Source organism: Melopsittacus undulatus, chromosome 8 (assembly GCF_012275295.1).
Source record: "Melopsittacus undulatus isolate bMelUnd1 chromosome 8, bMelUnd1.mat.Z, whole genome shotgun sequence".
NCBI classification, from domain to species: Eukaryota; Metazoa; Chordata; class Aves; order Psittaciformes; family Psittaculidae; genus Melopsittacus; species Melopsittacus undulatus.
The window spans coordinates 14,971,091-14,995,051 of NC_047534.1; the positions used below are offsets into that span (position 1 = coordinate 14,971,091).

Consider the following 23,961-nt stretch of genomic DNA (forward strand, 5'->3'; position numbering starts at 1 on the left):
AAAGTCTAGACTTGGGGGTCAGTGGAGGGCCACAACTGCAAGGGCAGGTCCAGGCATAGCACAGTGCTGGCCAGGAGGACACCAACCTTATAAGGATTCAGATCCCCATGAAGAGCATTTCTGTTAGAAACAGTTTCGTATTTTGACACAGAGGGCACCGCAAGGAAAAAGTGCCAGCACGCATAGTCTGTCCCTGCAGGAGAAACAGAAAGAGCGTGAGTGAGGCTCTGGTGCTGCTGGAAGCCTGCCGTGCCTGGAGCAAGGGGACAGCTCCTATCTGGATGCACGCCCTGTGGAAACAGGCAGGTTTCCATGCTGGGCACACCATGTCCCATAGGTCATTCTGCCTTCAACAGGGTCCATGCAGATGAGGTAGTTGGTGTCCTCTAGAGCCACCAGCTCTTGCTGCTGTGGGTGATGCTCCCAGCAGAAGGAACTATGGGAAGAGAGAAGGGTTGGGTGAGATGAGAAGCGCTGGGTCCTTACATGGTGATGGGGAGAAGGGTAGAGGGAGGGTAGAGGGGGTACCTGAATGGCAGGAGGTAACGGATGATGCATCCAACCCTCCACAGCACAGGGAAGATGGAACCTGTGGTCGCAGCCCATCTCCTGCCAGGCGATGGTGGCCGCCCTCTCGCCACACACAAAGCAGACCTGAAAAGAGCAGAGCAGCCCCCATCAGCGGCAGCCTCAGGGTCTCCATAGCCAGACCCACACCTCGGAGCAAGGTGCAGGATGTGACCCAAGCTGAATCACAGGACACAGATCCACCTGGCAGAGCAGGCTCCTGTGCTGGAGCTATTTGTTGCTTTGCTGTTTCCAAGGCAACACTTGTTGAGTTTATCACATGTAATTAAATAAAATTTAAATTAAATAAAAGGTGTCATTATGACTGATTTCACAATTAATTTTAGCAGATATGACCCCATTATTTCAAAGTAAAATTAGGGTACCTTGCAATCCTTGGATTACAAGTACAACCCAGATCTCAAATCTGAAATTAAGTTGGACCTGCCTGACAGGTTTTACTCTTAAATTCTTAATAGAGATTACCATGTCCCTTACTCTTGTCGGGTTTAGGGGTTCTTTGTGTCCTTTGAAGCTTCACTGCAGGTCATTCTCTTATGACTTTGCAAGTTTTGGTTTGTTAATTAATCAGATGGTGGTGGGGAATAGTCCAGGAATCTCCTCAGAAGAAAAGCACATTTAAAAGAAAAAAACCACCACAGATTCCTCAACAGAATGTGCCATTAGCAGGTAATGAGCTCAGATAGCTTAACAGTACTGAAGCAGAGTTAGAATCATTGCAAAGAGTAACTTTAGTATATTTGGTGTGTATACTGATACGCAATGACTGAGTTGTGTACTGAGGAGAAGTACTGATTTAGTTTGTGCTCAGAGAATGTATCTTCATTGTACAATTCATCAAGCATATCAGAAGAGGAGAGATTGGGTTCAGATTTGGGAATATTGTAAGCTTTCACATAAAACACTTCATAGCAATGGGAATGGTGCTGGCACAAAAACAGCCAACAGATCTGAAAGCTAAAGCATTCACAAAAAACACACAAGTTCTATTTGTGCTAAACAATACCTCTAAATCCCCAGCATTTTCAACTATCTTAAACATGACATTGACGTAGAAAAGAGGAAAATATCAGAATGTCAATACCATACTTTTAAAACAAAGGCTTTAAATATACATCTGGATGTTTAATCGGTGTCCTAACAGAGATTGCTCTGATCTGCACAGATTGAAACAGAAGATGCAGGAACTCTGGGCCTGCCTTACCTAAAAGGCTAAGTATAACAATTTACAATCATATAAAAATCCTCCTAACACTGAATTCCAGTATGCATTTTTTTTACTTTAATCTCTGAAAAGAATCAAATCAATTTCACATTTATACAGAATCACTTTCTGTTTAACTTTTCCATGGGTCCTAAAAATGTACAAGATGTTTATTTTATAGAATCATAGATCGTAGAATGGTTTGGACTGGAAAGGACCTTAAGATCATCAAGTTCTAACCCCTCTGCCATGGGCAGGGACACTCGCAGTAAACCATGTCTCCAAAGACTCCATCCAGCCTGGCCTTGAACACCACCAGGGGTGGAGCATTCACTACTTCCTTGGGAAACCCATTCCATCTAAAGCAGCTTTATGAAAAGTAAAACCATGGGATCATTTAACATGGCCTGGATTTTCTAAAATCTTTTCAGAATAACAGAGGAACCCATAACTATACACAGGAAGATGCTTAACTCGCTGCATACTGTCTTGCTCCACTTCTAACCACTGAGGAACAAGAATAAGCCTCAAGAGTTCTCTTATATTTCTTCCCCAGTTTACACTGTATCACACTTTCAAGTGCTGCAGAACCAGCAATTTTAAGAGTGCACCATCATGTAGGAGAACAAAATAAATTACTATGTCATTAATGTGTTTTAGCTAAACCTAGTCAAAATAACAATGAAACAGGCAGTTTGGGCCTTGGGCGTGCTCTGTTTTGTCCAAGTTCTCGTCTAAGAGGAGGGTATACAGACCTTGAACAGAGAGATGCCTCTAGAGAGAGCTGGTACCAGAGCAAAACAGCTATGGCTCATACAGCTGCTCGGCAATTCTGTTTCTTGTCAGGAATGAAATTCTTTCTAGTCACTAATGAAATCTCAACCCAGTCTCGGTAAGCTAAATTTGCCCTGGCTTCAGAGTCAATGAAATGTATTTCTCTCATGACTCTTCAGAGCCTGAAAATGCTTGCTTTCTAGAAAAGCTGCTGCAGATGTCCATCTCTGTTTTCTGCAAGACAGTCTTATCTGAGAACAAGGAACAGCTTTATGGATACTTATGAGCACTGCTGCCTTGAACTGAATCTTGTTTGCGCGCCCCAGGAAAGGGGCGTTGGAGAAGCGGCTCCCCCATTGCCGGCGCTGCCGGTACCTGCCCCGACGAGCAGCGACCCCGACTCTGCCGTCTCACAGAGTATACACCCGGCCACTGAGCGCCCCCTGGCGGCAGCGCGTACCTCCGGCGCATGCGTACGGGTACAAGGCGCTCTCTTAGAGCTCCGCCTCTTTGGCGCTTGGTGGAAGTGACGCGTTGTGGGCACCATGGCGGAGGCGGCGGGTGGGCCGCAGCCGGAGGGTGAGGGGAGCGCTCGGTCGGTCGGTCGGTCTGTCGGTCGGACCTGCCGCACTCATACTTTAACCTCCTTGTCCGTTGCAGATTGCCCAGGGAGCAGCAGCGCCCAGGCGGGCAGGGCAGCCGCCTGCCAGGGCTGCCCCAATCAGGGGCTCTGCGCCGCCGGCGCCGCCCCGGACCCGGGTGAGCGGGGCCTGGGCTGGGGGGACGGGCCTCGTGTGTAGAGGGGCTTGCGTAAGGGGCGGGGCTTGTGTAGTAAGCGGAGTCTATGGGAGCTTGTGGGAGTGGGGGCGGGGCTTGGGTAAGGGGCGGTGTTTGTGGTGGTGGAGTGTATGGGGGCTTGGCCAGGGGCGGGGTTTGAGCTCGTGCCTGCTGCAGCGGAGCTGTCGGAGCTGCGGTCGCGGCTGCGGGCGGTGAAGCACACGGTGCTGGTGCTCTCGGGGAAGGGCGGCGTGGGCAAGAGCACCTTCAGCGCACTCCTGGCTCACGGGTTGGCGGCGGACGAGGCCAAGCAGGTGCGCGGGGCGGGGGAGGGGCACGGGGTGGGGCTGCAGCGGCAGCCCTGCGCTCGGACATGCGGACCCTCCGTGGGTGCGCCCGAGTGTTCCAGGCGGCTGTGTTCCAGGTTGCTCTGCTGGACATCGATATCTGCGGGCCATCCATCCCTAAAATGATGGGTCTGGAAGGAGAACAGGTAAGCAAACTCTCAAACGCGTTGATTAACGATTGTCTCTGCCCAATTTTTCATTAACGTTTTAGGATCCTGTAAGGCTTGTTAGAACTTCTAAAATGACAGTTTATTGGGAAATGGATGTGGCAGTGGGCAAGGAAGTACAAACAAGATGGGCAAGTTGAACGTGATGTAGTCTGTAAAAGAGTTGTTTCCTTTCAGCATGACCAGCTCTGCAAGCCAACTTTTCCTATATATTGGCCATATGTTCATGGCTACATAGAACTTAAGCGATGTCAGTATGATCAGCCCTAAAATATTTTATATCAATCTAGAAGGTCATTGGTAAACTTCTTTCAGGTGGGTTGAACAATTGTTATTCACTTGCTAATGGATATCTGGCTCTCCTGCAGCTCTTAGTTCAGCTGCTGCAGCGCAAGCATCACTGCACCTATTGGCAGGGCAGCGCTGTATGTGTTTTATGTGACATCTGTATTCATTTGCAACATCACTTGATGGCTCTTGTCCGTTTTCAGGTTCATCAGAGTGGATCTGGCTGGTCTCCAGTGGTGAGTTGGGGCAACCCTTGCAGAGAGGCCATTGGGTTTGTTTGGGTTGGGCACTGCCTACTAGGGGGAAACTAATGAGTTGGGGTTACATGGGATGCTGCTGTTGGTTCTTTTTCTAATGACATAAATTCCCAGACCCTATAGAACTTATAGGCTATATATGTAAATCAATATTTAATTTCTTAATAATACTGTATTTCTTTAATATTTTATGATTTTAAGTATGTCTTGTTTACTGAATTTCTTACTATACCATGACTACTGTGAGTATGCTGTTAAATACCACTGTAAGTCTTACTACGACTGGATTTTTTCAGTCTGTGAATGTAGCTGGTCAGCATTTTGCAAAAGGTGTAGTTTCTAGTGCCCTTTCATCAGACATGTGTAGGTTCTCTGCCTTTATTTTCTTCATGGCTCCCCTCCCCAGCTACTTTTTCTACAAGGTCTGGTTTCAGAGTTCGTTTCCCTAGTCTGTCTTTAGTATTCTGTATATTCTAACTGAGTGTCTCTACTTCTCCTAAGTACGTTGAAGAAAACTTAGGTGTCATGTCCGTGGGGTTCTTGCTAAGTAGTCCTGATGATGCTGTCATTTGGAGAGGACCCAAAAAGAATGGTATGTGTCAAGTGTTTTTAACAGTGTAATTTATGTACTTGAAAGATTTCATGTCATAAGCACTTTTAATTAGGAACATAAATAGTGTGGAAAGCTGTAGGAACAATGAGTGAATGGTTAGTTATTTTCTTTAGTTTAACATTCATTTGATGAGAGTCAAGCGCTGTATTTTTGTAAATTATAGAATCACCAATCAGTTTGGGTTGGAAAAGACCTTAAAGCTCATCCAATTACAACTGGATCCATCCTGTCCACAGACAGGCACACCTACTAGACCAAGTTGCTCCAAACCCCATCCAACCTGGCCTTGAACACTGCCAGGCATGGGGCAGCCACAGCTTCTCTGGGCACCCTGTGCCAGCGCCTCAGCACCCTCACAGGGAAGAACTTCTGCCTAAGAGCTCATCTCAGTCTCCCCTCTGTCAGGTTAAAGCCATTCCCCTTTTTCTGTCAATACAGGCTTGTCAGAAACCTTAGCAAAATAAGCATTCCTGTAGTTAAGCTGATAAGTCAGCAGAATCTGCAGACCTCGACTGTAGAAGTTGAAAAAGACTAAAATTTTAACTACGGGGAGACATTTTTTTTCTCTTCTGCATTTTTCCCTTTCTTTTAGGGTTGATCAAACAATTTCTTCGTGATGTGGACTGGGGTGAAGTTGACTACCTGATTGTAGATACACCTCCAGGAACATCAGATGAACATCTGTCTGTTGTGCAGTACCTCAGTGCAACACACGTCGATGGGGCTGTTATAATCACTACCCCTCAGGTAGGAGAACTTGGTTTCTGTTGGTGGAAGCCTCATGGCAGTTACAGATGATTCTTGGGTTAGAAATGGACTGCAAAGAAATGACAGTCCAGAACCAAAGGGAGTTGTCATTCCTGGTTTGTCCTACAGCTGTCTGGTTTGTGAGATATGAGTGTCTTTGGGGAGAGGGGGATCTGAGCAGGTCACTAAATCACTAGGCAGCTCACAATCAAAAGCTGTTGGGTTGTGCATGAAGGAAAGGCAGGATTTTTCTTCGTTCTTTGAGCAGGATCAGAGTTTACATCGTCAGTCTGTAAGCTGCTCATCAATGGCCTAGTGCTCAGGAATCAGGGAGAAGTATAGTTTTTAAGTGGTAAGATGTGCACTGTTTGACACCACATGAAGTAGCCTGTTGCCTCCTGTAGGCAACATTATGATGTGCATTTTTAAAAAAGAAAAGTGAGCCTCTGGAGAGCTGAAAGTCAGCAAACATGTTAGTGCTTGGTTTGGCAAGGAAGAGGAGATCAAAGTAGCAAAAGACATGTAGCATTTCCAGAACAGCTGAAAGGAGTAAAACGTGAAGGAAGTGAAGTGATGAAGGCAATACTGGATAGGTGGTGAGGAAAGGACTGGGGAGTAGGAGAACCGAAAGAGGTCATATGTATATCTGAAAAGTCTGAGGGGATGATGAACTGTTTCCAATTGTATTTGGTGGTTCTTGTCCTTGCCTGCTCTACTGAGAATCCCAGGGGTCTTCCTGTAAACTGAAAATGTGAGAAAGTTACCTTTTAAGAATTAAAAATACGAGATTAATACAGGAGATGAACATGGCTGAATCTCTGCTAGAGTCCAGTCAGATTTCAAAACAGAACCACATTCAGTGGGCTAGAACTGCTGAACCTGTTCTACTGCTACGTTTAGAGTTGTTGCTAGTCACATAACAGAGGTTCATGGTCTTCAGAATACAAAGAGAACCATAATAATTCATCACAAACTTCCCTTAAAAATGCTGTAAGTGGGTTCATCATCCGAATGTTACAGTCACAATAGCAGTGTTTCCGAATGGTTGCAGGAAGTAGCGCTTCAGGATGTTCGAAAGGAGATCAACTTCTGCCATAAAGTGAAACTGCCAGTCATAGGTGTTGTGGAAAATATGAGTGGCTTTGTATGTCCGAAGTGTAAGGTAAGGCTGCTTTCATGTTACAGTGGGTTTTACCATGGCCCCAAACCCACCTTGCTCTCAAAAATAGCAGTATTTAACTCTGATTTTCATGTTGTCCCAGAAAGAATCTCAGATTTTTCCGCCGACTACTGGAGGTGCAGAGAAGATGTGTCAGAATTTAAATGTTTCCCTCCTGGGTAAAGTGCCTCTAGATCCTCGAATAGGTAAAGCTACTGTAGTGCACTATGCTTAAAATAAGATTTTTCTCTTATACCAACATTGTTACTGGAAAACCCTGACTTGGACACTGATAAATTAGAATATAAAATATTTTTTCTTAGGTAAATATTCCCTTTTAGCTAGGCCATTTATTTGTTTTTCGGTCAAGTTCCTGGAACTGCAGCAGAGTGTGGTGTGAAAGGGGAAAGTGCTCAGATAACTTCCTTAGCCTGAAACATAATCTTGTTTAAAATTAGATTATGCATCTTTTCAGCTGCATAATCATATCTAGAGAACATGTCTTTTTCTTCGGTCTCATCACTTGGAAGTGCAGATTGAATAAAATTGACACCACTACAAAGAATAGTATCTTGTGGGTGTTAAGTGTAAAAACTAGTGCTTTAACGTCAGAGTTCCTGTAACCACCCAAGTTCCCTTGTGGAGAGTAGGAAGGCTTGGTTCCTTTCCCACTAGCTGTTACCAATTAATACTTGATTTAATGACATCGAGGAACATGTCAGTACTTCCAAACTAATGAGTGAAGGTTCCTGGTGATAGTATTTCTTCATAGAACTGTAAGCTGTAGTTCTCAGTTATAATACTGACATAAGGAAGAGATGCAGGTGGCTCTTTGGAGAGAGATAACTAGTAGTGGAATAAAAGATAAAATAAACTTCATCTTTTCCTATTGCTTTGCTTTTGTGTTTTTCCCTGTCCTTCAAGGAAAATGTTGTGACAAAGGCCAGTCCTTCTTGTCTGAAGCACCTGAGTCTCCAGCTACATCATCATACAGGAACATCATTCAGAGTAAGTCTGAAAAATCACTGCGTTGAATGAGTCCTCCCAGCTTTGAGCACTTCTGCAATAAATATCTGTGTTAAGTGGAACTATGTCGGTTTGCCCAGAATATTAACAACAGTAGACATGTTTAGTAGTTATGAAAGTAACAGATGTAACTGATGACCAGAAATGTGAATTAGTATTTGCAGCAGGTTTCTCAAGCAGAAACAAAACTGTATTTAATAACTGATTTCAACATTTGGCTTCAGTCATTAGTTTAGTTTTCAGAAAAGGTGTGTGTGTACTTGCCCTCACAGAAATGTCCGAGGATTCTTGATCAGGCCTGTTGCAGCTGAGTGTGACACAGCTGGCAAAATATTGCCTCCACTTCTAACTGTAATGGCACAAAAACCCTGTACAAAAGCTACCTGAAGAGCTAGGGATGGACAGTTTGAAAAAATACAATGGCTGGGAAATTTGTAAAGCCATTTTCACTGTGATAAAGGCCCAGCTAGTGGTGTTTGTATTAACAGGGGACAGAGTAAGGCAGCAGTAATTAACTTGTGAAGAGTCACTGAAATATTATTTATATTACTTTATCCCTGTCTGTGCAGGAATTCAAGAGTACTGTGATCAACACCATCTTCCAGAAGAAAAGATTGTTTAATCTAGGAATGGAATAAAAATGTAGTTCCTGTTTAATTATAGAAAAATAATTTATGCCTTGATATAATAGAAGGAATGTATTCTTTTTGTATACTGCAAATAAATTCTTAATATAAATGTTCTTGCCTTAGGTTCTTTCCATAGTTGAAGAATCCTGTAGTTCATACGTGGTCTCAAACCTTGCTACAGTGCTGTAAAACTGAGTCTCCAGCTGGGTTGCATAGGTGCAGTCTGCATCTTGTATTGTCGTATTAACAGCCTGAACGTGCAGTTGGCATTTGAAGATGTATGCAGGAGATTTTATTTAGAAAATTGAATATAAAATACACTTCATTGGTATGGGGGTGTTATATCTAATGTATCTGCTACATACATGGTAGCATGAGCTGTGACACCTGCTCGCTTGTGCTTTCACTGGACAACACCATTTCAGGGGAAAAGATATTTTGAGTGAGATTCAGTGCAGTAGTGTCTCTTCTTTTTACAATTGCCATTGGTTTTAAAGTAAAAACCTACTGTAATTTAGGTAAGTTAATTATAGTACAGTATTTTATTTATTACAGGTATCAGAATAGGGTTAACGTACCATAACTACACATAACTGGCTGCTCCACACAAGTACTCTGTGAACTTGCTGAGTGGTTTTTGTTCTTCTACATGACTGTAAGCCCGAACACTTAAAAATAAGCATTTAGTATCTTTGAGAGGCCATTTGTGATTATAATTCCTCTCTGTTTTTATTGAGGAATCAAAGGTTTGAGAAACCAGCATTGTGTTCCAGAGGGAAAGGCAGTTTGGTTTTGTTTATTGTAGTTCTAAAATAAAACAAACAAGAATCGTTTTCTGATTCCATGCTAATTCTTCGTTAAGATAATCCAACAGTTTGGGGTTAATTGACAGATGTGTTAGTGTGCTCTGTATGAACTGTAAGCATTGGGTTTGTGACTATATAAACCACTGTTTGATGAAACTTGTAAGTAGCAAAGGCTCTAAACCTTTCAGAATCTAAAGACTTGAACACAAATGACAAAATCATGATTGCATGCAGGTATAATTCCAGAAGAGCTTTACTTAAATACTTCCCTATGCAGAACAGTTTTCACAAATGAGTGATTTTACTATTCATCCTCCTTGTTCTTCCTTATTTGATTATTTAGTGCCTGTCTTCCCATGTTCCTCAGTGCGGTCTCCTGATATTCTCCTTGTCTGTCCTGTAGGATGAACACAGGACATGAGTATGTCAGCACCCCTAGTATGTAGGAATCTTATATAAGAACCAAGGAAGAGCCAGGTGGAAGCCTGAGGGTTGAAGTTGGTCCCCCAGCTGTACCTAGCCAGAGGCACTAGGAGACCTCAGGAGACACCTCTCCAAATGCTTAACTTGGAGGACATTCTTCATGGGGTTTGGAAACAGCTCAGGTGGGAAGCTTCAGCAGGCCTCCAAACACAGAGCAGAGTGAAATGGGGTAAGGCTTAGTGGAGGGTCAGGACATCCCTGCCAGGGTTATTGCAGGAACTAAGACCTGGGAAGAGCCAAACCCAACAGTGTGGGGCAGGTTGGTATGTGGTACTTCATGGTTTGTAGTTGACAGACCAACTTGGTACTTACTCTTGGGAACATCTGCTGTGACAAAAAACCTTGAGGTTACTCTGCTGATGCTTTTTTGTCCCCCTAATTTGCAGTGGATGTAGCCATATAAATTAGCAGTCTGAAGGGAGATCCCAGCTATCACAAGAGCCTGTGGACAAACAAAAGTTGAGCTGGGATAAATATACCACTATATACAGACTGTATGTATTGAATATATATATACAGCTGTGTACATATGTATGCATACTATTTAGATCTACATAAATGCTACAAGAGGGGGATAGTCCTTCCAATAAATAAAAGATCTTCAAACAGATCCAATCATGTCAAACACAATAGTTCCTTTCTACAAAATGTCTCTTTATCAAAACACTGATACATATTTGTCACTCTGTATCTTGAAAGATCTCATTACTTTCCTAAAAGCACTTAATCAAAAAGCACTTATTGAACAGATTCCATAATCATTCCACTTTAGTTAAGCCTGATTTGTATCTGCAAGTTTCACATCCAGATACATAGCAAACCTGCAGTCTTGTTTAGCTGACAAATGCCTTATTAAACACAAATAAGATCCTGTAACTTGCAGATTTCCAAAGAGGATCGATAGGAATCAATATCTAGCATTATCAGGCAGTGAAAATAATCTGATCCTTTTGTGGTACTGTAGGTTTAGCAGTAGGCAGAATCCATTTGATTGACTGTCTAATGAAATAACTTACTTATTTTTCTTAGCCTCAGCAACAGTTTCTTTAGAGCTATCATATTTTCATCTGTGTAACTTGCCTTTTGCAACCACCTGAACAATCTGCATCCAGTGCCAGTTAGGGTTCCACCTCCAACCAGCTCCTAATTTAGCAAACAAACTGGTCCTAAAGATAAAGCTGGAGTCGTGGAGAAAGACTGCAATTTAATTCAACTATTGCTTGTGTGACTGTACCGTTCAGGGCAGCAGAAAGTGGTTCATGATTTGCAATTGATTCATACACATGGCTAAATTTCCTGTTTCATTTAATCAAATGCAATCTGTTACTGGTTATGTAGCTGCACATCTCCAAGGTGCTTTTTATCTTTTCAAATTGAATGAAGAAATGTACTGAGCAAGGCTAGGATCTTGGCAAAATGAGTTCTATGGGGATTACCCAGGCACTTCATGTCTACAGGGGAAAATACGAAGATTTCATAGAAAAAGATATCTTAATGCAGTTTATGGAGCAAATTTCCTTTTGTAGTTATGTACTTTTTTTTTGGTAGGGTAGTTTGCTTATAAATACAGGAATTATAAAATACACACTGACAGCTCAATTTATCAAGGTTTTAAGCACTATGGTATTGATTCTTTCAAAAAGGAATGGTATCAGAGACTTATTTTTAAGAGCAAGTAACATTCCAGTCCTGAGGATATTTAAAAACCTGAACATTTGGTTTGCTTATTGCCCTATCCTATTCGCTTTCTTTGACTGAATTAAGTTGGGGAAAGTAGGTTGCTACACTTAAAAAGAAGTCCATAATTTCACCAGCCACTTCAGGTTCTACAGTTGATGAAGGAGCTGACGTCTGACAACCTGGCAGAAGTGGGGCTAAAAATTAATCTGTTCCAGAGTGCAGGGCTTGACTGCAGAAAACTTCTTGTGATCTCAGGAAGCTGTTGTTACTAGAATTTTTGTACTGTTACAAGTTCTGTACTGATTCAAAGACTTTTGTAAAACTTAACAGATCTGGGGTTTTCTCTCTATCAACACTTTGTGTCAGCCACAGGTCTGTCAGTACCCCCAGACTTACCAGCCACTTCAGCTTCAAGGAGAACAACGTGCTAAAGAAAAACATGGTCCAAATAACTGGACAGATAATGAGACCAAGCCAAAAGATTCGAGCTTCAGCTTCAGTTGAGGCAGCTATTGAAGGCACCTAGAAGGAAAATTTTTGAAACCACTAGTCACAAAGACAAAAGCCACAATAAATAAAAAATCAGCAGAGGAGGAGAAACAGGTAAGATTACATCTTTACCTAAATTTCACTTATTACATGCATAGAAGAAAGACTGAATAAGCAGAGAAGTAGCTAGTGTCAGGTTTTCTGCCTGCTGCCCTACCATATGTTGACAGCTTTTTCTTTTCAAAATGTTCTGGTCTTTGTTCACATCTGAATGAGAGAATTATTCCTTTTGTCACTGACAGCTCCCACTAACACTGCAGATCAGTAGTATTTTAAGGTCAAAGCTCTGTTACCCTGACAATTCCTTTTTAAACTTCAAAAATACTAAGTTAACTGTGGCATTAGATTCAAACTTTACCAAGGCCTTAGAGAAGTGTGAAACAGAAGATAATGTTACAAGCAGAAGAACTTCAGTGCAAGTACTTCACTGTCTGTAGTGTAAATTCATGACAGGTGCCCTGTTCACAAATCAAAAGCATGAGGGTGAAGAGCAGAAAGTCTGCAAAAAAAAACTCAAAGCAGACTGTAAAAAGCCCTGGTTGCAGGTATCTTCAGGTCAACACAACTCCTATGTCTTTATATACACTGAAAGACTCACTGTTAACTTCTATTACCTAAAAGATACTAAAGAAATTGTACAGAAGGTTCTGAACTTTTCTAGGACACCAGAATTCAAAATTTCACTCCAAACCTCAGACCACTCAACCACCACTTGTGCCAGCTTCTGAAATACAAGCTTCACAATTGGATAAGAAAACCCTGGGGACTCTTCCACTCTGAAAACTAAAAAGCTTTTTAGTTCATTTTCAGTATCTTGAAAAAAATAAAACTCATCCATCCATCTTGAGGCAGACAGTGGCATCCAACTTGTAAATATGATTAAGTTACTCTATCTCACCTAAGAAAACCCTGAAAGACATAAAAATTACAAGGTGACTTTAATTTTCTCATGTACTCTCCCAACCAGTGATGTTGCAGAGGTCCAGAGAATAATGTTCTATGACTTCATAGTTGCAGAAGAAGACAGATGATCTGGATCAATAAAACAGTTTAATCACTTGTGTCCCAAACTACTGACAAATTACCCAACAGGACACTGCACTAGCACTGACTATTTAGAAGGAAAAAAGTCAGTACACCTGAGGACTCTGCACCTAAAAGACCTAATTAACTTGATTGAGCAAGATTACAAAAGGCTGCAATCATGCTAAAAGAAAGGAGAGAGGAACTGTGGTAGCTGGAATGTAAGTGTAAGAATTACTTTTCTAAATCCCAGCAGAAGGTAGGATTTCAAGGGTGAGCCCCTGTTGTACCAACATCACCCCAGGAATTAGCTACCTGTTGTTGCTAAGTGATTTTGAATATTTCCAAACAAATATACCTGGAAAGCAAGAGAACTTAAAGTTGCTAGAGGACTAGCAAAGAAGGTGGGTTATGCCTGACTCTGAAGATTAAGGGAATTGCACATAGTCTAGGACCTTGCCAAGACAATGTATTTCCTACCAATAAGCCATGACAAAAATACAATCCACTCTAATGATATGTCCCTTCTGGGTGCTGATTTTACATTAATCAAGCTACCATTTGCCAGAAGGCTTTAGCTCATATAGCTGAGTCAACTTTGTACTTCTAGGCTAGAACCAACAAACAGTAGGAGGTGAATTAGGCTGGCTCATCTCAGTAATTCTGAGGTCAGGAATTTTTATGGATGCTGTTGCTTTTAACTGCTAAGAAAGTTCTTGTCTTGACAGAACTAAGAAACTCTGAAGGTGCTCTACTTTCTATGCTTCCATGCAGGCCAGCCTATGTTTTGGGGTTTCAGTTGCAGTATGTTGGCATCTCCACACCCTCAAAGGTCTGCAGCCTAACTGTGAGTTGCAGTTTTGCTCAGCCAGAGGGCTACTAGAGGGCACTCCAGGCCTGCACACGGAGGGTACCTACTCCACACTGTGCTGCTACACAGGCTCTGTGTGCAGCTGGACTGGCTGCATAGAATTCTCCTAATGAGTAGCACCTGAAGTGGTGTTCTACCAGACTTGCCTGAATGGGGTTGTGGGGAGCAAGACAGCAAGTGAAAGCAAAAGCCTGCAGTCTTGATTGTGGCAGCGATGCCATGCCATTTCAGAGCATCTTTGCTCAGGGTGTTTGCAGGAGTACTGGCAGTATCAGTCCTCTGCAATCCAGGTTCTATTCCCCAGTATATTCCATGAGCATGAATAAAATACGAATTTTACCAACCTGGATACAAACTATTCAGCATTGCTTTCAACATAAATCTTTCCTAAAGAGGCTTCTGCATTGGGATTGACTATGGGAAGATATGTTTATTACAAGATATTCTCACTGAAAAACAGAACTACCAAAGCCATTTCATACCAGCAGTACCATGCTCTGAATATTTATTCTGCTGATGCAAATGGTGACAATGTTGTAAGTCTGGTTCCGTCCTAAATGTTTCCAGGATGTGACAATCCAGGGGCTTCCAACTGAATACTTACAGTATCTTCTATAGAGGCTGGATAAACATAACTATTACAAAGGTGCTCCTTGGTTACTTTATTTGACTTGGTATCAGCTTTACAAGCTTTCCTATGGATTCTCTTTGTCCTGTGCCTACTTTTGTTATCAGACTTACCCTTTTTGCTTCAAACACCCAGTGGCTTTTTCCATCTTCATCAATCTGGTTCCACCAGCGTAAACCAACCAAGAGTCTTCCTGTCACATTCTAGTGACAGAAACAATTATTTACATTAATCAGTAGCATAATTCACTTTTCAGACTAACAAAAAAGAAAGGCATGTCTGAAAATCATATTATTTTGGAGGTAATTTTAGTATTTTATAAAAGCTGTGTCAGCTTGAGCACAACAGTCAGTAAGGATGGATGAGTTCCCACAAATTTAGAGGCCTGTTCTTTTCTAACAAGATAATTAGTACAATAATACTGATTTAGGTAAGAAATTATACGGTGTATCTTTTCTAAGTCAGTTAGTTGGAGAAACCCCCAGTAAAAAAATTTCCTCAGTAGGAGAGAACTGCAAACAAAACCACAGTGGAAAAATAGATGATTAAGCTGTGAAGTATCAAGCAAACAAATTAAGAAAAATGTTTCTGCACCTGGTTGAATACTAGGTTTCAGTATACTGAATATACATCAATGCTTCAGTCCCATACAACTTGTTCACATGTGTCCCTCACGGATTGGTGTTGGGACCGGTCTTGTTCAACATCTTTGTTGCTGACATGGACAATGGGATTGAGTGTGCCCTCAGCAAGTTTGCCAATGACACCAAGCTGTGTGGTTTGGTTGACAGCTGGAGGGTAGGGATGGGATCCAGAGGGACCTTGACACGCTTGTGAGGTGGCCTATGCCAACCTCATGGAGTTCAACCAAGCTAAGTGCAAAGTTCTGCACCTGGGTCAGGGCAATCCCAGGCACAGCTACAGGTTGAGCAGAGAAGACTCAGAGCAGTCCTGCGGGGAAGGACTTAGGGGTGTTGATTGATGAGAAACTTAACATGAGTCAACTTCAGTGTGTGCTCACAGCCCAGAAAGCCAACCGTATCCTGGGCTGCATCAAAAGGAGCGTGGCCAGCAGGTCGAAGGAGGTGATCCTGCCCCTCTACTCTGCTCTCATGAGACCTTACTTGGAGTATTGTATACAGTTCTGGTGTACTTAACATAAGAAGGACATGGAACTGTTGGAGCAAGCCCAGAGGAAGCCACGAGGATGATCAGGGGGCTGGAGCATCTCCTGTATGAAGACAGGCTGAGGAAGTTGGAGCTGTTCAGCCTGGAGAAGAGAAGGCTGCATGGGAACATCAGAGCAGCCTTCCAGTATCTGAAGGGGGCCTACAAGGATGCTGGAGAGGGACTCTTCACTTGGGACTATAGTGATAGGACAAGGAGTAATGGGTTTAAATTTAAACAGGGGAAATTTAGATTCAATATAAGGAGCAAGTTCTTTACTGTGAGGGTAGTGAGACACTGGAACAGGCCCCCCAAAGAAGTGGTAAATTCTCTGTCCCTGTGAGTGTTCAAGGCCAGGTTGGACAGAGCCTTGGGTGGCATGATCTAGGGTAAGGCATCCCTGCCCATGGCAGGGAGGTTGGAACTGGATGATCTTAAGGTCTTTTCCAACCCAAACCATTCTATGATTCTATGTGGAGCCCCTGGGATTTTGGGCTGGCCTGAGCTACCTGCCTACATGTGCTTACGGCACTGATGCCATAGCTGGGCTCCCAGGATTCTTCTGCAGCTCCTGTATGCTGCATCTGGGCACAGTATTGTGGCTTTGGACGTTCTTTGGCATCCACTACTGAAAACCACTACTGCTTTATTTCTGTTTTTTTAGAGGGGAAAGCATACAAACAGGTCTACTGCAAGTAAGGTGATTTTCTCACCATATTAGTAGCTCCCATCCAGCATTGAGAACATGGTGATACATACTAGCCAAGATATGTAAATGCCTTAATGAAAATGGACTAGACATTTAATGAATTAGCAGATCACAATATCTTTGTCACTTCTGACAGTATACGCTTTTCCTTTTTTGCTTTATTTAATAGTACACAGAATCCTGCAAAGGTAGTTACTATTCAGGGACATCTTACCTTAACTGACCAAAAGTCAAAGGATAGAAGGAGGAGAATAGTGACAAAACAGGCAACGAAGCTGTTGCTGAACCAGTCACACAACAAGTAGGTGACAATGGCACTCACTCGGAAAAACAGGTGGAAAAAGGTAGCCAGTGGGTGCCTAGAAAAAAAACCCAAACACAGAGCACTTAGGAAGTTATGGGACAAGAAGGAATGTTACAGTATTTGCTAACAATGTAGTATAACACAACTATTTTTAGTTGTGGTTCTTTTTCTGTAGTAGTATTTTGGTGCATAGCTGGTATTACTTCATATGTTAATGTCTATCTTCATTATCAAAGCAATAGTATTTCCAATAGGCAGCCTTCAATCTAAAGCTAGAAGTTGGAATGTGTTGTTCAAGTCAAAATTTTCTCAAAGACAGAACAAAATAGTCTTTCACCAGTTTCTTTAGTAACGCATGAAGGAATTTAGTGATTGTGTTCAACACTGTACCCTAAAATCCTCACTGCTTCATTAAATAAATCAGAATTTCAAAGCACAGAAGAATTAAAATGTATCTTATGACTTTCAGAACTGTTTTGGAAACAAGAACAGGAACTCTGAAACAAAAAAAAATTTAAAAAATAGCTGCTGGTTGTAAGGCAAAATTAATCTTCATATGTAATGTCTGAAACCAAACACTTCCTTATGCAGAGGGAGTACAAGCTGAGAATCTAACAGTTCCTATTAATGAATGTTCATTAATTTCACTAGATATTTGTGCTTTGCTCATTAAACAATAATTTTGTGTGTAACAAAGGGGAATTTAAGTGGAAGCAGCAGCTATATAGCATGGAATATTGGCCTGTACAGTGAGACAGGGGGTTTGCAGAATGCTGTAATGAGCACAGGACAATTTTCAGGGTAAAACACAATTTGCCGTGTGCAAAAATTTAGCTTGTACATCTGAGTTTGTGTTAGTTTGAAGTGACTATTAGCTAGAGGCTGTTGCATTTAAGTAACTTCTTCCCTTGAAACTGGGTGACTAAAACTTGTCTTCTGGATAGGATTTATTTTTAAAGTCAGCAATTCTCTCATCTAGCTCCTCTACCTCTATAAACAATAACAGTAGTATGGCCTAGATCATAATTAACTATTCAACTATTAAGTTTGTTCTTCTATTATCGTGTATAATAAAGTGATACATATATATGTAATTATAATTACTTATTACAATATATTAGAATGAGAAATAAGTTATAATAGTTATATATTTATATCTAGGTTGTAATATTATTATTCTATAGCTGTTTAACTGTCCTAGTAATCATCTTTTCTATCATGGCAATACTGTGTTTGTAGTATTGCACATGCATCACTAGAGAAGCAAGCATGAGGCTCAGCTGTACTTTATATTTACTCTTGGTCATGTCCATGCTAACCTCAAACTTTCAAAAAAATTTTTTCTGACTTAAAACTAAACATGTGGAGTTTTAAGTAAAAGGAGCTTTTTCTGCCATAAGCTGGTAGGTGGGTGGGTGGAGCAGAGGGAATATTTTAACTGTCAAAAAAAGAGTGTCTTGCTACTTCAGGTCTTGATTTCAGCCAAGAAGATATGAGAGTTCACTGAGTCAGTGGTATCATGTGTCAGTACAAGCTATTCAGAGATCACAGCTCTAAAGCTTATCAGGGTGGACTGAGCTTGTATAACTATATCAGTGCTTCAGATGTGAAAATAATTTTATAGTGCTTCATTTTGAAAGCCAGATGATAAATGACTGAGTGGATGCTAAATCAATACCAATCCAATATCAAACTTAGAAGGGTGTTTACTAAAAATAAGCAGTACATGAGCAAAAGGCTCACATTTTTTACAGCACTAAATTCTTTATTGAGACTACAGAGTATCAGTCCCCTCAAAAGTATATGGCTAGCCAAGCCACAGACAGACTTGCAGGTTCTTGTCCTAGGGAAAGAATATGGAGGTATATTAAAACTTGCAGCTCATTCTTTGGACAACTCTCTTGATCTCAGAAAATGTCCACCTATTTACACTTAAAAAAAAATAAATCCTGAAAATAACAGAATCCAGTAAATAAACTGTTCACTTCCTCAGTTACTAGAACAAATGTTTTCTTAATTCACAGCCATCAGATGAAACTTATAGCTCCTATCACACATGAACAGAATTTTTGATAAGGAGATAATCCCAGACAGATAAAAAATTGCCTTTAAAACCTGAAGCTAAACCATCTGCATCCTTTTTGAAATAATAAGTTTTATAGCTTTTCTTATGCATTTATATAGAATTTAATTGTACTTTATAAAATCTTTAAAAGCTAATTTCCAGAAGTATGATGACATTAAGAAATCATTGTATAAACTAACATGAGTTCTTGTACTAATGGAAGTCAGTATAGGCTTTAAAACATGGTAACTTTGGTTTTTGCCTTCAAATCCAGTAATGAATAAAGGTAGCTAAAATTCTGCACTGACTCTGTTTGACATATTCACTCCTGGAAGAACAGAAACCCACTTGCTTGGACTTCTAGTAATCCTGCTGCATTTAAATCCATGTAGTGTAGACCTGGAGTCCTGAGGCTAAACAATTATCATTTATCTTGTTACAGTAAACTCCATTTAGTTGGCAAGCATGATGCCTATCAGGATAGGAGTAAGTTGTTATGAATTTAATTGCATCCTATATTAAGAAATCAAATCGGATTAACCCTAATGTATACCACTGAACTACAAGAGAATCATTCCCAGTACCTGCTCAGAAGTGCATAGGCAGCATTTATATGCTGCTTTTCATACCTCTGTCTGGTACTTGAGATATATCTAGTCAAATTTTGAACAAACAGGTTTTCTAGCTTGATCATGTTGTGTTATCTGAGTGATCTGAAAATGAAGCGATCATATGCTCCTAACTGTTCCAGATCAAATGTTGTGGTACTGAAATGAACTGCAAAGATGATGTAAGTTAGCTTTTTCCTGATCTTCTTATGAAAGTAGCCACTAACTAAAACACTAGCCACACATCTTTTGCTTTTGCTTTTTACTTGTATATGCCTTGGAGAATCACAAAAGCACAACTTGTCATGCAAATTCTATCAGAGTTCAAGACAGATAAAATTGGGATAAAGTTAAAGACAAACGATTGTAATATGTTGTTATGCCCTTTAATAAGACAATGAAATTCAACAGCATGTTGGGTGTGTTCCACACTTGTTAGCACAAGATTCTTCAGAAACATAAAAACAAACTTCTGTGTGAACAATGTAAGGAGTTTCATTTCTGTATTCTATAGCAGAAGCTTTTTCAGTATGAGAGTATCTTTTAGTATTGTCACAATGAGCGTAAGAAAGCAGAGCAGTCTCTAATAAGTGCCTACACAAAGTGGATCAATGAATACTGTGGTTTACTGATACTTTGTCTGTCTACATTATTGGGTAGAGTGAACCAGTAGGAATGGATTTCCAGAGTAAAGTAACTCATGCTGTAGAGCTCCTACAAACATTCTGGGGTGGTTTCACTTCATGCTAACTCCAGTCTGGTCGCAGACTATCTGTGGCTCACACACTCAAGATACTCCTAAACTGTATTTCCCAGTTTAGTCCAATCCTTCTGGCTGTCTTCTCCAAGACTGCACCAAAACATAATCCTTTGTTTAAAAACTGCTGCTGCTAAAGCACAGAAACAAAGCAATTCCAGGAATGATAATCTTGTGTTGTGGCTGACTCCTAATGTAGTTTCAAAGTCCAATGCACTGGAAGGGCAGAAATGCCTCACCAGGCTCTAGTAAAACAAAGTAACTGTATTGTAAACCTGTGTGACTGATTATTTGTGCATGTCAGATAACATTTATGCTAGGCTTAACATTTCTTATTTTTCCTTGTTTACACTGACAAGAAGTATTAACATTGTCACGGTCCAGAGTAAACTGGGGATGGTGGAAGGGCAGAAAGCAATGTAAGTCAAAGCTGATTATATATATTGACTAGTGCATGCATATGCATAATTTCTTTTGACACAAATCTTTCCCCTTTACAGTCTTTGACTGGAGGCTCTTCAAAAGCCAGTGATGGAGCAGCCGCTCTGTGGGACCTTGGTGTGCACAGAGCTGCAGAGTAACACTTCTGGTAACCTACGGGAAGACTGCTCTACCCTGACGGACCAAAGAGTTGGGTTTTCTCAGGTAGCAGCTGCAAGAGTAAATTACATTATAATCCACATAATACCACATCTCATGATAGGAGAACATGACAGTTTTATTTTGAACAACTTGATGTCTCCCTTCAGCTGTGTGTGCAATACAATGCCAGAGCACTCTGCTGCACAACTTGTTTTGCTGGGGATGAGCTCTCTCGAATTCTCTAGCTATAACAAAACACTGCTTGCTTGCTGGGGCTTTTTCCGTGATATGTCGGCCATGGGTGTGTGAAATCTCCGTTTCCAGTGGCAGGACGATGCCTGGCGTGCCGAGCAACTGGGCTCACTGCAGCAGCCTAGCATTGACCAGCCTCCCGGGCACACGCCCCAGCCTCCCCGGCCAGCCTGTTCCAGCGCTTGACCACCATCTCTGTGAGAAATTGCAATTCAATGTTTAAATGGCGTTTCTGTGTTTCAATGCGCCAGTCCAGCAGCAGCAGCAGAGGATGCCCAGGCCCAGTCACCTCAGACGGGCGCCGCGATGCTGAGGCCTCCGCGCCCGGCCCGCCCCGCTCCCTGCGCCGTTACCTGATCTTGTCTTTGCGCAGAGCCAGCTCCTCCTCGCTCCCGAAGTCGAGGGACACATCCTCGGTGTCGTCCACCAGCCCCTGCGGCGGGGAGCCCGTCAGCGGGGAGGGACCGGGGGAGCCGCGCCGCCGCCCCCCGCCCCACACCACCTGCCGGCGCCTCTACCTGCTTCATCCTTCGCCTTAGCCGCACCGGCCCCGCAGCCCCGTTGCACGGGCGCGGCGGTTGTCAGGGTCCGGGAGGTGTCTCAGGGAAAAGGGTCCGGGCTGCCGCCTACCCGGGGCGACCCGCTGCGGGGCCGGAGCTCTCCACCCGTGCCGCTCTCAGGGCTTGACTGCTTCTCGGAGCTGGGCTGCCACAGTGGAAGTGATGCCCGGCGGGCAGACCTGCCTCCTCTGTGTCCGTGCTGCTGAGGTGGCTCAAGGTGCCAGACTGCTTCCCATCGCGGTTAGGCTCTCGGCAGTTGCCTTGGTCGAGGCCAAGTGAGCTCTGTGGGCCCTGATGCGAACGTGAGGAGCCAGAGCCCGAGGGGTAGCCAAAGGCTTTGGTTCAGCGCTCCAAGATGTCTGCCCCTCTGATGAAGGCTTTGTGCTCCCCAGGAGCACCAGCCTGGATACGGCTTGTGCTGAAGGTACTCCCCAAAAGAACAAAGCAGAGAGAAAGGTGAATGCACAGATACACATATGATACATGCCTTGTTTGAGGACTTTCGTCCATTGTTCTGTCAGTGGAGGGCCAGACTGTATGTGCTGTCCCTTGCCTCACAGTGTGCCCTGTGCCCGTGTTGAGCTTTTGAGGGATAGTCCAGTCTGGGCATAATACTGGGGATGTACTTACTACTAGTGTAACTTAGTAACTGGGCTGTTTAAAGATTTCTCCTGCATTTATTTAAATAGCAGACAGGTTATGCAACAGAGTTAAGGAAGCAGGAAAGTGAAATGAGGCAACTGCACTAGACAGTTAGATCAGGTTGCCCAGAACCACGTCCAGCCTTAATTTGAATGTCTCCAGGGATGGTGTATCCACTGTCTCTCTGGGCAACCTGTGCCAGTGTTCTGCCACTCTCATTGTAAAGAATTTTTTCCTCATGTTCAGCCTGTAAATTCCCCCCCCCCCCCTTTTTAGTTTAAAACCATCATCCCTTATCCTATTGCCCTGCTAAAATGTATCTCCCCATCTTTCTTATAGGCCCCTTTTAAGAGCTGAAAGGCTGCAAAAAGGTCTCCCTGGAGTCTTCTCCAGACCAAACAACCCCCAGCTCTCCCAGCTGTTCTGGACCCTCTCCAATAGCTTAATGTCTTTCCTGTACTGAGGACTCCAGAGCTGAATACAGTGCTCCAGGTTGGTCTCACCAGAGCAGAGGGGCAGAGGGGCAGAATTACCTCCCTTGACCTTCTGGCCACACTCCTTTGTATGTATCTGGAGATACAGTTGGCCTTTTGGGTCTGCAAGCACACACTAGTGGGTCATCTGCAATCTTTCATCCACTAGTAGCCCAAGTCTTTCTCTGGGGTACTCTCAGTCCCTTCATCCCCTAGCCTATAATAACTCCCTTGTCTTTTCTGAAACCTCTAACTAATCCAGAATGTATCTGCTGAGTATGTACAGAAGTTACTAAGGTAAAATGGGAAAGCAGCTTTGTGCAAGACTTGTTACTAGAGTAAGACAATAGCTAATGCATCAGAAAAACTGGTAGAGCTGTTCTTAGTAGGATCTGTAACTGTAGGGAAGGAAAGGTGCTTTTTATGACTAATAATGTTAATATTGTGCTAGTCATATTTTGGCCATGGTAGTGTTGAAACAGTACCTCATAGTGTATCAGTAAGTGCAGCAGATTTGCACTACAAAACTGAATAGGCAATTCGATGGAATGGCCCACAGTAGCGTAGAACATTAAAATATTTAAGGAGGCTTTCACTCACATAAAGGACATAACCTCTATGAGTTATCATGAGATACAATTAGTAAATAGTTATGTGCATGCCTGAAGCTGATCTCTACTCCATTTACTGTATCAACATGCAGTTCTGCTTATGAGCAGCATATTTACAGTAACTCAAATAGAACTGGCTTTCTGACTCAGAAGCAGTTCCTGGAACTGCACCGACAAAAGCATTAAGCTGTGGAGGGAGGTCTTGAATTTTCTTCACTGCCAGATTATCATCTCAGCTGTGGCATCAGCTCTCCATTCATCTCTCAGCACCGTTCTGCCAGCAAGTCTGATGGTTTGAATTTAATAATGTTGCTGTATTGTCTGAACTGTTGTATTTTTATTCTAAGGCACCAGAAAATAACTGTGTGCTATGTTCCTTTTTAGATAAAACATACTTGCTTCTGCAGGAGAGGAGGCAATTAGCCTGCTACAGAGTTAGATATCTGAGTACTTACTCTGGTGCTGCTAGCTGATTTCATTAGAGGTGGAATGCTATAAATAAAAAGAGAAGCAGAACCTGTGTTTTGGTTTTTAATTTATTTTTTTTTAATTTTAAAATAGATAAATGTTTCTTTAATTTTCCCTTCTTCCAGTGTTTGTCACCACTGTTTCACT

General features: G+C 42.3%; 2 protein-coding genes across 2 annotated transcripts; one reads left to right on the top strand and one right to left on the bottom strand.

Annotated features, from left to right (window-relative positions):
- The first annotated feature begins 3,080 nt into the window (after window positions 1-3,080).
- Window positions 3,081-8,685, top strand: NUBP1 (NUBP iron-sulfur cluster assembly factor 1, cytosolic). The gene is made up of 11 exons (XM_005150698.3): window positions 3,081-3,145; window positions 3,227-3,325; window positions 3,521-3,657; window positions 3,768-3,836; window positions 4,349-4,381; window positions 4,904-4,994; window positions 5,608-5,762; window positions 6,814-6,924; window positions 7,025-7,127; window positions 7,846-7,929; window positions 8,517-8,685. The coding sequence occupies exons 1-11, from the start codon at window positions 3,112-3,114 to the stop codon at window positions 8,567-8,569; spliced, it is 969 nt and encodes a 322-aa protein (XP_005150755.2). The 5' UTR covers window positions 3,081-3,111; the 3' UTR covers window positions 8,570-8,685.
- A 381-nt stretch (window positions 8,686-9,066) lies between these two features.
- On the bottom strand, window positions 9,067-21,587 carry TVP23A (trans-golgi network vesicle protein 23 homolog A). The gene is given in 7 exon segments (XM_034065134.1): window positions 9,067-9,779; window positions 10,178-10,307; window positions 11,942-12,067; window positions 14,730-14,819; window positions 16,707-16,851; window positions 21,414-21,523; window positions 21,525-21,587. Coding segments are annotated over 7 exon segments (726 nt in total). The 3' UTR covers window positions 9,067-9,717.
- Between the last annotated feature and the right edge of the window lie 2,374 nt (window positions 21,588-23,961).

Coding starts and splice junctions, on each gene's coding strand:
- NUBP1 (XM_005150698.3), top strand. CDS start 3,112: ATGGCGGAGGCGGCGGGTGGGCCGCAGCCGGAGG. Junction 3,837..4,348: donor TGGGTCTGGAAGGAGAACAG/GTAAGCAAACTC, acceptor GTCCGTTTTCAG/GTTCATCAGAGTGGATCTGG. Junction 5,763..6,813: donor TTATAATCACTACCCCTCAG/GTAGGAGAACTT, acceptor GAATGGTTGCAG/GAAGTAGCGCTTCAGGATGT.